Source organism: Oncorhynchus mykiss, chromosome 16 (genome assembly GCF_013265735.2).
Source record: "Oncorhynchus mykiss isolate Arlee chromosome 16, USDA_OmykA_1.1, whole genome shotgun sequence".
Classification (NCBI taxonomy): Eukaryota; Metazoa; Chordata; class Actinopteri; order Salmoniformes; family Salmonidae; genus Oncorhynchus; species Oncorhynchus mykiss.
Genome location: NC_048580.1, coordinates 16,705,046 through 16,719,521, shown reverse-complemented (window position 1 = coordinate 16,719,521; position 14,476 = coordinate 16,705,046). Strand labels below are relative to the sequence as shown.

Sequence of the window (14,476 nt, the reverse complement as noted above, 5' to 3'; positions counted from 1 at the left end):
CCGGAGGGGAGATTTATTCTGATAACTGGATCACTGTATGGGCAACCAATTACTATCTTAAATATATACGCATACGCCTGCTTTCATGTCGAAAATGATAACCCTGTTCAATAAGCATTGTGTTTCCTTTGGAGTCCTGCCTGGAGATTTTAATTGTACCCTGAACCCAACCCTGGACAAATCATCTCAAGTCCCCACCACTAACCCTAGATCTGCAAAGATGTTGAACTCTCTTACTAAAGAGATGGGACTGATAGATACCTGGAGAGAGACTAATAGTTCATCTATGGACCATACATACTACTCTAATGTCCATAACACCTACTCCCGTATAGATTACATTTTTATCCCAAAGGTTTTTTCCTCAATTCTGCCACGTGTACAATCGGACCCATAACGCTTTCAGATCACGCCTTTGTCCACCTCCACTTTGACCTCTTTAATAAACAGAAATACCATGAGTATAGCAATAGGCCTAGTAGATTGCTTGCTTACCAATAAAAAAAAAAGAGCAGTCAGAGTGAACAATCATGGCCATCCAAACAGCAGATGACGAGGTCACATATGATTCAAATAAGATCAATTTAACTTTTCAGGATTTTTACAGCAAACTATATACTTCTGAGAGAAAACATACGGAGGCAGAACTCCTTTCCTTCCTAGAGGGAATCTCGCTACCTAAACTATCAGAGACCGACCAAGAAGATCTCAACTCCCCCTTCACTCCTGAGGAGGTCCTGGAGGAAATTATCTCCATGCCACCTAACAAGTCACCAGGCCCAGATGGATGCCCCAGAGAGTTTTACAAAGCTTTTTGGCCCCAGCTCAGCCCTATTTTCATGCCAATGCTGGATGATTTTTGCAAAAACTGAGCTCTCCCAGTCTCTATGTACACAGCCCGCATTACAGTGTTGCTCAAAAAAGACAAGGACCCTCTATCCTGCTCGCCTTTCCGGCCCATAAGCTTGTTGGATTTCGACTACAAAATAATTACCAAATTGCTCGCCAAAAGACTAAATACTCTTCTTCCAAAAATAATGAAAGAGGACCAAACTGGATTTATTAGAGACAGGTACTCTTCTGATAACATTCGCCGTCTTTTTGATATTATAGATCAAGTAAACGCACAGAAGACCCCTGTCCTGCTGGCTTCACTGGATGCTGAGAAGGTGTTCGACAGGATGGAGTGGAGCTTTCTGTTCTCAGTCTTAGAAAAGTTCAATATGGGCCCAAACTTTATTAAATTGATGAAGTCCCTATACTGTCATCCAAATGCCATGGTGACTACTAATGCTTTGAATTCTGACTGATTCCCTTTGGGAAGTGGCACAAGACAAGAATACTCGCTGTCCCCCCTGCTCTACTTGTTGGGGGCGGAGCCTCTGGCAGAGTTGATAAGGAGCAATCCAAGTTTTATGGGTGTTTCTGCAGGCGGCCTGCAGCACATAATTTCACTCTACGCGGATGATATCTTGCTCGGCATATCCAACCCTGAGAAACCCCTCCCATTTTAGACACAATTGCTCAGTACGGCAAGTATTCAGGATATAAGATGCATTTGAACAAATCCACTGTTTGCTCTCTCAATCTTACACTCAACAGCTCTATGAAGACACTCTGTCCGTTCGAATGGAAGATACAGGGGTTTCAATACATTGGGATCTTTGTAACACCAGATCTGGATTGCCTTTTCAAGCAAAGTTATCTTCAACTCCTGGATCGAATCAAGAACGCTCTCCAAACCTGGATCTTCCTCCCAATTAGCTTAGTCGGAATCAATGTCATCCGTATGAACATCCTCCCTAGACTGAACTATTTATTTCAGGTGCTCCCATGCTATGTCCAAGTTTCCTTTTTCTAAACAACTAACCAAAGCATCACCAAATGGGGCAATAAAGAACTGAGGATCAAGTTCTCCACTCTATCGAAACCTGAATCTAAGGGTGGTCTTGCCCAAATCCGCAACATGCTTACATGGATCACAAACAGACAAGACTCAATGTGGATTCAGATAGAAGCCCAATCCTCTGGTTTATTGCCCCTAAGCTCAATTATATTAATGAATAACTTTAGTGAAGTGGGCAATATAGCCCAAAAAAACAGTGATTTACAGCACCCTTCTAGCATAGAGGGACTGTAGTAAGAAATACCTTGGCATTTCCTCCCAAATATGTTCTCACTCGCCTATAGTATGCAACCCAGACTTGCCAAAAGCCCTGAGGGATGCCAACTTTAATCTTTGTCATTCTCTAGGGTTCAGGACCTTTTCAGACCTGTTTCATCAGAAAACCAACTCTGTGGTGAATTCAATGTGCCAAGATCCGTTTTTGTAAATAATATCTTCAAATTAGACACATCATTTCCTCATTTACTTCCAAGGGGAGGTTTAGAGCTCAGCTGAATGAAGTTGAGACCCTTCTTGTCACAGCACAATCCATCAAAGGCAAAATCTCATATCTATAGACTCCTTTCTGAGAAAGGAGGCTCCTCCTTTACTCCTTTGAAAATAATCTCTGAAAAGGACCTTTGTCTGACTATCAGTGATGAGTTATGGGTGGATGTTTGCGACAGGGTATACTGCTCCTCTACTAATGTAACAAATTAAAGAATCTAATTACAAATTTTGTACAAATTTTATTACACCCCAGTGAGACTCCATAGAATGAATACGGACATTTCTCCTGACTGTAAAATATGTACCTCTGAAAGGGGAACCTATATGCATGTATTTTAGAGTTGAAGAGAGATTACCAGATTTTGGCAACCTATACATACTGCTGCACAGAAAATACTCAATGTACAGTTTGATATGACCCCGTGTATCTATCTTCTTAATGCCCAGCAGGACTTTGTTCTTTATCCTGACAGAGAAAATGTGTTTATTACGATCACATACTTTGCTAAGAAATGTATTCTTCTATTGTGGGCTTCTAATACTTCTCCTACATTTAAAATGTGGATTGAACAGATAGTTGACTTTATTCCTCTTGAAAAGCTGACTTATGACCTCCACAAGAGACACAAGAGCCCAAGTTTGATAGACTCTGGTCTCCACTACTCAACTATATTTCAAATTGGATAGAGTGAATGGGGTGATTAGGGAAGTAAGCAGATACATGTTGTGTAAAAAACGAATTATTTGCTCGTCGTCTCAGCTAAGGCTGGAAATAGCTAATAGGAACGCTAATAGTGCTGCAGCGAGTTTGTTTGTTTTGTTTTGTATTTGATTTGATTATTTATGTCTGCCACGCGTGAAAGTGGAATGTGTTTTTGTCGGTTGATTGAAAACAAGAAACGTAATAAATCTTTAAATTGTAAAAAATATATCTGGTTTTGCTTTGTCATTATGGGGTGTTGTGTGTAGATTGATGAGAAGAAACCACAACAATTTACGCAATGTTAGAATAAGGATGTAACGTAACAAAATGTGGAAAAAGTCAAGGGGTCCGAGTACTTTCCAAATGCACTGTAGAAGCAGTGGTCCACTGAATGTCTTACATCTTCACCAGGTTGGTGGAACATTCATTTCATGTTTGCCTCTTATTGCAACTGCATGTTCCCTGACGCGGTGTAGTACTCCGAGGAGCGAAGGCCCCAAGGTGTTTCCTGGCAGTAGCAGGCTGTTAAGGGATTGACCTTGGTAGGACAAGGAACAGTTAAAGACAAGGCGGCCATTCTTGTTGTGGGTAACCATATGGTGAGGTGCTTCTCACGATTGGCTTTTGCCGCCTCTGGTGTCATTGTGGCCACATATCCAGCTTACGCGAGTTTGCTAATTCCATTAGGGTGTGACACAGCTCTGTCTGGGTCCTTTGCTAGGTGAGACTCTGTGGCACAAAGGCGGGGTATGACAACTTCTTGGGAGACATTCAATGGTAGTGAAGTGTTGATTCTAAGGAGAGGAGTGGTGTAGTGGTCAACTCTGTCCACATTGACATCAGTCTGTGGCAGTTTCCAGTTGTTCAATGGCTTGGTGGTCTTGCTTGGACCATGTTGCTACCTTCTCACTCTTCTGAAGGGCCACATTGAGTTGCCAAAGCCTCTCTAAAAGAGTATCTCGGTAGTTAGGGAACTGAGGGATGTAAAGAGGCACTGGGCAGTATTGTGACTAGAGAGAGTCTCGATGTCTTTGGCTGGAGATACTCCAGAAGGGCCTAGTCTTACTGGGATGATTGGGGCAATGAGGTGAGTGGGGTCGTCACCGATGAGTACTGTAGCAAGGGGGAGGCATGAGTGATAGGAGTTGAAGGTAGTCCTCAATGGTGTTGGTACCTTCTCTGGAGGGATGCGGTCAGTTGGTTATTTTTGGCAAGGGCAAGCCGGTCTGCTGGGAAGGTATCGCTTATTTGGAAAGACTGTCCTGGATGTGAGGCCGAGGTTAGCTCGAACGATACCGTGGAGCCCTGAAAGCTTTCGACCTCTTGTATCACGCTCTGCAGTGTTAGTTCTTTAGCCTCACCCTTTAGCTGGAGATGGCAGGCAGCTGGTTGTAGGAGAATGGTTCTCTCAGATCAATCATCGAGGATTGCATAGGTGTCAAGGGATCTTTCTTTGTTGTGGAGGGTTACCTTGACTAGTTTAAGGATAACTCTGTAACAGGGGAGTTGACCAGGCAGGTTTTGTTACTTGGATGCTGGTTGACCTCGCATAGAATTTGTAGGTGTTTGGTAGTTGTATTGGAGGCACCATACTTTGCAGATAGGTCGGGGGCACTACAGGCTGAGGATCGGCGAGAGGAAGCTGGGCTGGAGCCTGTTTGTGAGCCTTGGCTGGAGTCTATGGAGGAGGCTGGAGAGGAGCTTGCTGAGGATGCTGGAGTGGAGCCTGTGGGGGCTGGAATGGAGCCTGTGGAGGCTGGAGTAGAGCCTGAGGCTGGAATAGAGCTTTCTGAGGAGGCTGGAGTAGAGCCTGTGGAGGCTGGAGTAGAGCCAGGGTGCGTTGTAGTGCCCCATCGTCTTCGGGCCTCTGTTTGCCGTCTGGGGATTTGGAGATGGCTCCTGGGCCTCCTTCAGCTTGGCTGATGTACTCAACCTCATATTCTTGGAGGTGAGCAGGCTGTTGGACCATGCGTCCAGAGCGCAGTGGTGTGGAAATGCCAGGAATAGGATTGTCAGGTTGTTCTTCTTTCATGGCCGCAATTGAATCCGACTCGAAGGACCATAAAGAAAAGGACTAGCCTAGGGTGGACTGTAAGTTAGGTTCAATGTTGCTGCCACTATGGGGCATCGGTCAACATGTAATGAGATGGAGAGGATGGAACGGACGGACGGACGGGGAGGGGGGATTCTGTTGGCTTGTAAGGCCGGTTGGTAGGGTTAGGAAGGATGTGGTGGTCTAGGAGCAGATACAAAAAATACCTATCAGGGGCAAATCAACATAAAAGTGCATAAATGAAGAAGTAGGTCTGGGAGAATAAACAGGAAAGAAATGGGCATAACGGTCAAATGTAATAAAATTAGTTCATCTGCAGGGGAGTGGTCTTCAATACAATTCCATCCATTATTATGAGCCGTTCTCCCTTCACCAGCCTCCTCTGGTGCATACACGCACACAGGGGGAATCCAAAGTGTGTTAACGGTGGTGATTTCCACCTCACCGATATTAACAGTCATGTCATGTGGATGACCATTTCCATTGAGGGAAATCCCAGTGACAAAAGCCAATGTGTTCCGTGTTGTTGATCAGTCAGGGCAATCTCCTGGGTGGTGTCTCTGCTCTGCTCTCTGATTCACATACCTAGTGTTAGCTAACCATAAACAAAAATGCATTTCTTAAAATCAAGACACAAGTATATATTTTTAAACCTGCATATGTATTTCAAAGAAATTCATGTTAGCAGGCAATATTAACTAGGGATATTGTGTCACTTCTCTTGCCTACATTGCAAGCAGAGTCAGGGTATATGCAGCAGTTTGAGCCGCCTGGCTCGTTGCGAACTGTGCGAAGACTATTTCTTCCTAACAAAGACCGTAATTAATTTTCCAGAATTTGATATAATTATGACATAATATTGAAGGTTGTGCAATGTAACAGTAATATTTAAACTTAGGGTTGCCACCCATTCAATAAAATACGGAACGTTTCCGTATTTCACTGAAATAATAAATGTTTTGTTTTCGAAATGATAGTTTCTGGATTTTACCATACTAATGACCAAAGGCTCTTATTTCTGTGTGTTTATTATATTATAATTAAGTATATGATTTGATATTTGATAGAGTAGTCTGACTGAGCGGTGGTAGGCAGCAGCAGGCTCGTAAGCATTCATTCAAACAACACTTTACTGCGTTTGCCAGCAGCTCATAGCAATGCTCGAAGCACAGCGCTGTTTATGACTTTAAGCCGGTCAACTCCCGAGATTAGGCTGGCAATACTATAGTGCCTACAAAAACATCCAATAGTCAAAGGTATATGAAATACAAATGGTATAGAGAGAAATAGTCCTATAATTCCTATAATAACTACAACCTAAAACTTCTTAACTGGGAATATCACCAGGTTTCATAATTTCTCATGTTCTGAGCAAGGAACTTAAATGTTAGCTTTTTTACATGGCACATATTGCACTTTTACTCCCTTCTCCAACACTGTGTTTTTGCATTATTTAAACCACATATAACATGTTTCATTATTTATTTGAGACCAAATAGTTTTTATTTATGTATTATATTAAGTTAAAATAAAAGTGTTCATTGTTCATTCAGTATTGTTGTAATTGTCATTATTACAAATATATATATATATATATATATATATATATATATATATATATATATATATATATAAATCAGCCGATTTAATCGGTATCGGCTTTTTTTGGTCCTCCAATAATAGGTATCGGTATCGGCGTTGAAAAATCATGATCGGTCACCCTCTAATCTTAATGCTGTGTCCAAAAAATTCCCAAGTGCATGTTCATATTCATGTTTGTGGCTGATACAATGCAGTCTATTCCTTCCATAGCAAAGTGCTCTCTGCAGAGTTCATGTTTTTGTCTGCCAGATCTCTGTAGTGGCTGTGTGGGTGTGTGTTTGTGTGTGTGCGTGGTATCGTGCGTGCACGTGGGTGCATGCGTGTAATAGACTAGCAATGGCCTGGTGTTCTAATGAACAGTGCTTTAATACTGTCTGTGGATTTTTATCAGTGAATATCTCAGCCTGTTTCCTGTAAGCCTAAATATTATTTCCCCTTTGTCCACACACACACACACACACACGCGGTATCTGTTTCTCTTTCTCTCTCTACGCAGCACGTGTCCTTTACTCCTTCAGTTATATTGGCCTCTTTACTTTGCACCTAATACCTTTCAGAAGTGCGTGCGTCAGCACTTTTAATATTTATAGTTTGAACATTGAGCTCATATCCCTTCTGTTGCACCGCGTTTATGACCCTGTATCTTCCCTTCTGTTCCTTCCCCCTCTCCCTCCATATCGCTGTATCCCCCCTGCTCTCTCCCCCCTTCTCCATTCCGCCTCTCCGTCCCCACTGTCCCCTCCCGCTTCCCCGTCTCTCTCCTCAGAGCCAGACTGGGCGTCGGTGACTTTGGGTGTGTTTGTGTGCCAGGGCTGCTCTCTCCTCCACAGAGGCATCCCCCACATCAGCAGGGTCAAGTCCGTCCAGCAGGAGTCATGGGAGGCCTCAGAGGTGGAGGTCAGTAACCCTACTGTACCAGAGGGGGAAGCATGAATGAATGTATATATTATATTGCATCACATTGGTCCTAATTACAGTTGTCACCTATTGCCAATTACAACCTGATTTGAGATCAGATCTTGCCATCCAGCTTCTTAAGTCTGCCCATTTTAGGCCAAACAACAACAAAAAACGGACCATCAGTCAGTTCCAGTAGTGTGTCTCGCACATTGCCTTCTTTAGACTGGAAAGACTAATTCCCACAGGGACTTGTTCATCATTTCTAAATGCAATAATAATGTCAACTCCAAGAGACCACCACGGATGAGATTTGGGGAGTGAAAGCCTTGAGGGAGAGTCATAGACTCGGCATAGCACTACCCGGTGGTTAGAAGGGATAGAGGATTCTCAGACTAAAGTTACAATAAGACGTGTTGATTGGAGTTGCTGATAATTCCCTGAGGGAAACATAAAGACCGAAAACAAGATGCTTGGACTGCAATTTAGTACTACTCTTAGTTTCCTTCCCGTAAATATCAGTCTTAAAAATGCCCCTTATGTGTTGTCAATACATTAATGGATTTGTTCCGTCTATCGTCAGCTAATGGCTGCCATGGGTAACGAAGCAGCCAAAGCTAAGTACGAACAGAAGGTTCCAGCATTCTACTACAGACCCAAACACACAGACTGCAAGTAAGTCACACACGTCACTGAGTTATAATGAGCTAATAACATTGTTCGGTCCGTTGGTATGTACAGTTGAAGTCGGAAGTTTACATACACCTTAGCCAAATACATTTAAACTCAGTTTTTCACAATTCCTGACATTTAATCCTAGTAAAATTCACTGTCTTAGGTCAGTTAGGATCACTACTTTATTTTAAGAATGTGAAATGTCAGAATAATTGTAGAGAGAATTATTTATTTGAGCTTTTATTTCTTTCATCACATTCCCAGTGTTTCAGAAGTTTACATACAGTCAATTAGTATTTGGTAGCATTGCCTTTAAATGGTTTATCTTGGGTCAAACGTTTCGGGTAGCCTTCCACAAGCTTCCCACAATAAGTTGGGTGACTCTTGGCCCATTCCTCCTGACAGAGCTGGTGTAACTGAGTCAGGTTTGTAGGCCTCCTTACTCGCACACGCTTTTTCAGTTCTGTCCACAACTTTTCTATAGGATTGAGGTCAGGGCTTTGTGATAGCCACTCCAATACCTTGACTTTGTTGTCCTTAAGCCATTTTGCCACAACTTTGGAAGTATGCTTGGGGTCATTGTCCATTTGGAAGACCCATTTGCGACCAAGCTTTAACTTCCTGACTGAGATGTTGCTTCAATATATCCACATAATTTTCCATCCTCATGATGCCATCTATTTTGTGACGTGCACCAGTCTCTCCTGCAGCAAAGCAGCCCCACAACATGATGCTTGATGTAACTGCATGATGCCCGTGTTTCACGGTTGGGACGGTGTTCTTCGGCTTGCAAGCCTCCCCCTTTTTCCTCCAAACATAACGAAGGTCATTATGGCCAAACAGATCTATTTTTGTTTCATTAGACCAGAGTACATTTCTCCAAAAAGTACGATCTTCGTCCCCATGTGCAGTTACAAACCATAGTCTGGCTTTTTATGGCAGTTTTGGAGCAGTGGCTTCTTCCTTGCTGTGCTTCCTTTCAGGTTATGTCGATATAGGACTCATTTTACTGTGGATATAGATACTTTTGTACCGGTTTCCTCCAGCATCTTCACAAGGTCCTTTGCTGTTGTTCTGGGATTGATTTGCACCTTTCGCACCAAAGTATGTTCATCTCTAGGAGACAGAACGTGTCTGCTTCCTGAGCGGTCTGACTGTTGCTTGGTCCCATGGTGTTTATACTTGCGTACTATTGTTTGTACATATGCACGGTACCTTCAGACTTTTGGAAATTAATGAAAAGGATGAACCAGACTTGTAGAGGTCTACAATGTTTTTTCTGAGGTCTTGGCTGATTTCTTTAGATTTTCCCATGATGTCAAGCAAAGAGGCACTGAATTTGAAGGTAGGCCTTGAAATACATCCACAGGTACACCTCATATTGACTCAAATGATGTCAATTAGCCTATCAGAAGCTTCTAAAGCCATGACATAATTTTCTGGAATTTTCCAAGCTGTTTAAAGGCACAGTCAACTTAGTGTATGTACACTTCTGACCCACTGGAATTGTGATACAGTGAATTGTAAGTGACGCAATCAGTCTGTAAACAATTGTTGGAAAAATTACTTGTGTCATGTACAAGTAGATGTCCTAACTGACTTGCCAAAACTATAGTTTGTTGATAAGAAATTTGAAAAAGGAGTGGCTAAAAAACAAGTTTTAATTACTCCAAACTAAGTGTATGTAAACTTCCGACTTCATATGAGGCTAAAGTGACCCCAACCCTCAATTCCAAGTCATTTGAAATTCCAATATTCCGTTTTTTTTATACTAAATCCATAAATTCCATTAACTGGGAATATATTGAATTACATTTCAAATAAATTACATAAATTAATTGCAATATTGGAATATTCCAATTCATTTGAAATTCCAATATTCCAATATTGCAATTCATTTATGTAATTTATTTGAAATTTAATTCAATATATTCCCAGTTAATGGAATTAATGGATTTAGTATAAAAAAAAACTGAATTTACCTAACATTGGAATTGAGAGGAAGTGAATTATCTCTGAATTCAAAGACCGACTTCAATGGAATTTACAGGGATAGGGAATTTAATTAGAATGTAATTTGTGGAATTAATCCCAACTCTGGTGACTACTTCACTGCAGATTTATGCCTCTTGAAAAACAGTGTGTTGTTTGTGCCATTACTCTTCTCTGTGGGCACTAAACCAACTAGCATATTACATGTGAGAGAGTTGATAGTGAGAGGCAGATTTTTTTGTGTCAATCGAATGGATTACTTTCATCTAGGTAGCCTAGCAGTTTTTTTTTTTTTTTTACCTTTATTTTACTAGGCAAGTCAGTTAAGAACAAATTCTTATTTTCAATGACGGCCTAGGAACAGTGGGTTAACTGCCTGTTCAGGGGCAGAACGACAGATTTTGTACCTTGTCAGCTCGGGGGTTTGAACTTGCAGTCCAATGCTCTAACCACTAGGCTACCCTGCCGCCCCACTTAAGAGCATTGGGCCAGTAACCGATAGGTTGCCGGTTCCAATCCCTGAGCTGACTAGGTGAATATGTCAATGTGCCCTTGAGCAAGGCACGTAACCCTAATTTATCCTGTAAATCGCTCTGGATAAGAGCGTCTGCTAAATGACTAAAATGTATATATTTCTTTGAATACTCTGGTGCTTGTGCTTTCAGAAAAGCTGCAAAATACTGTCTGACCATACTGACATGATTATAAGTGACAGGAAAGAAAGATAGGAACATCTGAAAGAGGTGTTTTTATACTGTATGTAGGTCTATCAGAGAGAAAGAGGAGATGCTGTTGTTGGCATGGCGATGTTCTCCTCGTCACACACAACTAAAGATAGATCCTCTATCACTCTCATCAATCTTTTTATCCTGGAGTAAAGGTGTGTGTGTGTGTGTGTGTGTGTGTGTGTGTGTGTGTGTGTGTGTGTGTGTGTGTGTGTGTGTGTGTGTGTGTGTGTGTGTGTGTGTGTGTGTGTGTGTGCGGGTGTATACGGGAAATGGAGGTGAAAGGAAAAGAGAATCTGTCACAGCAAGATTAGTAGAAATGTGGCCAAAGTCCCAAACCCCCAGCTTGTTATCCCGTCACCCTTTCAGCTAACAGCATGGCACCTGTGCTATAGAGAAACCTGAGAGAAGGTGAAACACGTCCATTGCGTCATTGTGTTCCAGGCTACTGCGGGAGCAATGGATCCGAGCCAGGTACGAGAGGAACGAGTTTGAGTTCATCGAGAAACAGGAGCCTTACTCTGCAGGTGAGCTGACATTAGGGCTGTTACGGTGACCATATTACCGCCACACCGGCAGTTACGAGTCATGACGGCAGTCAAATTCACAGTAATTATGCTTCCTCATGTGCTGATGGTGCTGATGGTCATTAGTAGCCTACCAAACTTCATAACTGCCTAGTACTCAGCACTCTATTGTCCCTCTATCAATGCATATGTATTCGAAAATCCAATCAAACACTTAATTAGAGCCCATAAGCTCATGTTGTGCCACATTTCTATAGGCTATGCAATTGTGTGAGAAAACAGTGTTGATGTCCTCTTAAAAATAGGAGGATCCCATCAGCTTTCTATAGGCTAGGCCTACTATATTTATTTCTCTACTTTCCTAGTATTTAGCACATTGCTTATGTTTACAACAGGAGTATAGCCTACCATTATCCAATGGAACATTCACGCTTATAAGGTCATATTTAAGCTAAAAGTTCTGATCTGTTGTGTAAGCCTCGTTTCTAGTGGTTGTATTCATTTGGGATCTATCGCATCCCGCATCTGTCCCAGACTATGTTTGGAATATTTATTTCACGCACAGAATAGAATAGGTCAACTTTTGTCCTATGGGAGATAGTAGATTGACATAGGCAGCCTATGTCAATCTATTATCCCACTTAGTACAAAAGTTGTTAGGCTCGTGCTTTTGCTGTTCGTTCGGCTTGTTGACTGACGAAATGTTAATGTGGAAAGTTCTTCCAATATCTTCAATGTGCGCCTTGGAATTGGATAAGGACACACGTAGTTGCATCCCCGATGTGTCTGTCTTCACTTGTGCCTGTGAGAAAGACCCAATCACGTGAATGGAATTGGCTAATAAGAATTGAGCTATCTGAGAGAGCCATGTGAGGGAGAGGTGCTTCGGAGCACACTGCCAGGAAAAGGGAATTATAATTATTATATTCAGCCCAGGGGCACAATGGCCACTGGCCACAAAAGGCATGGATTTTTTTAGGTGGCATTACAGCCACACAAAGGGGATGCCTCTGGGAAATTCGACACATTATCAAGTGCTTGTCAATTTGTGAATGAGAGACTGATGAAGTGTGTACAGCCTGCGCATGAAACAAAGCAGAGCTCATGCCTTTCATGCAGCCTTAGAACGTATAAAAAATACAAACGTTGGTCTATATGTTTTGATCACAACTAAAGTTGTATAAATAACTCTAAATGAAGCATATAGAAAGAGCTGTTTGTTTGTTAACCGCTCAACACAGAATAGCCGCATGTGCCCACTCCCAAATATCTTGGAGAAAACATCCTTTCTATTTCAGTCAGCTATGTTCAATTGTATTCTTCATACTATACAATGATTTAAAATAATGCCAAGGAATTCTAAGCAAACCTTGTCTGCTAAATGAACTAGTGTAGCCCACAGACATATGGCATAGCCAGATCAGGGCCTAACATAAGGACAAGAAGTATTCTATTCTGTTCTTCTGAAATAGTCTACATTTTCTTCTTATCATGTTTCTTTAGACCTGTCTAAAATACAGACAAATATTTATTGTGATGGTGGACTCTATGGATTTATGAGACTTTTTAAAATGTAGATGTTCCAAAGGTCTGCATCAGTAGCTTGTAGGCTATGCGTGGAAGCCAGGAGATGCTAAATGTTCATTAACGGTCAATTACCATGAGACCAGCAGTTATTTGCTTGACAATCACCGGCTGACAAAATGTCATGACCTCCACAGCCCTAGTTGACACACAAACACACACACACACACACACACACACACACACACACACACACACACACACAGAGAGACACACATACACACACACACAGACAAAGACAAACACACAGACACACACGCAGAGACAAACACATGCACACATACACACACACAAGCTTTGCCTATGCAAAGCTATGGATGCAAAGCTATGGAAAATCTAGCAAACAAATAGTTATTCTCTGTCATGACAGCAAAGCATTGCCTAAACAATTTGCAAATACGAATAAAACCTTGAGTTTAGTGACAAATCCTTTACCACTGCATCATCTAGTCAGAATATTTCAAATCCTCTACCCCTGCATCATCTAGTCAGAATATTTCAAATCCTTTACCCCTGCATCATCTAGTCAGAATATTTCAAATCCTTTACCCCTGCATCATCTAGTCAGAATATTTAAAATCCTCTACCCCTGCATCATCTAGTCAGAATATTTCAAATCCTTTACCCCTGCATCATCTAGTCAGAATATTTCAAATCCTTTACCCCTGCATCATCTAGTCAGAATATTTCAAATCCTTTACCCCTGCATCATCTAGTCAGAATATTTCAAATCCTCTACCCTTGCATTATCTAGTCAGAATATTTCAAATCCTCTACCCCTGCATCATCTAGTCAGAATATTTCAAGTCCTTTACCCCTGCATCATCTAGTCAGAATATTTCAAGTCCTTTACCCCTGCATCATCTAGTCAGAATATTTCAAGTCCTTTACCCCTGCATCATCTAGTCAGAATATTTCAAGTCCTTTCCACAGAAATGCTTTGTTTGGGAACTATGAATTTAAGATATTTTTTGCTACATTTTATTCCATTTTTTACCTTAGTTATTTAATAAATATTTTCTTAACTCTATTTCCTGAACTGCGCTGTTGGTTAAGGGCTTGTAAGTAAGCATTTCACTGTAAGGTCTACCTGTTGTATTCGGCGCATGTGACAAATAAAATCTGATTTGACTTGAGAAAGGATGACTGAGGCATAGGATAAAGTCAGAGTGACTATGTCAGGTCTTGTATTCGTAATTGTGCTTGTTTGTGTTCTTACTTAACGGAGACAGTGTCAGTGAATGAGTCTTGTTTCATTGCGTGAAGGCTATCTTGATCTTGTTGGAGCCAGACTGGATTCCCATTTCATAAAGATGACCTTGT

General features: G+C 41.6%; 1 protein-coding gene across 2 annotated transcripts in view; it reads left to right on the top strand.

Moving 5' to 3' along the window:
• Positions 1 to 14,476, top strand: part of LOC110491459 (arf-GAP with dual PH domain-containing protein 1) — a 29,766-nt gene that overhangs the window by 5,458 nt on the left and 9,832 nt on the right. For both annotated transcript variants that reach the window (XM_021564926.2, XM_036946309.1), the window contains exons 2-4: positions 7,520 to 7,650; positions 8,234 to 8,325; positions 11,487 to 11,569. In XM_021564926.2, the coding sequence (XP_021420601.1) occupies positions 7,520 to 7,650; positions 8,234 to 8,325; positions 11,487 to 11,569 (306 nt within the window). The remainder of the gene's footprint in view (positions 1 to 7,519; positions 7,651 to 8,233; positions 8,326 to 11,486; positions 11,570 to 14,476) is intronic.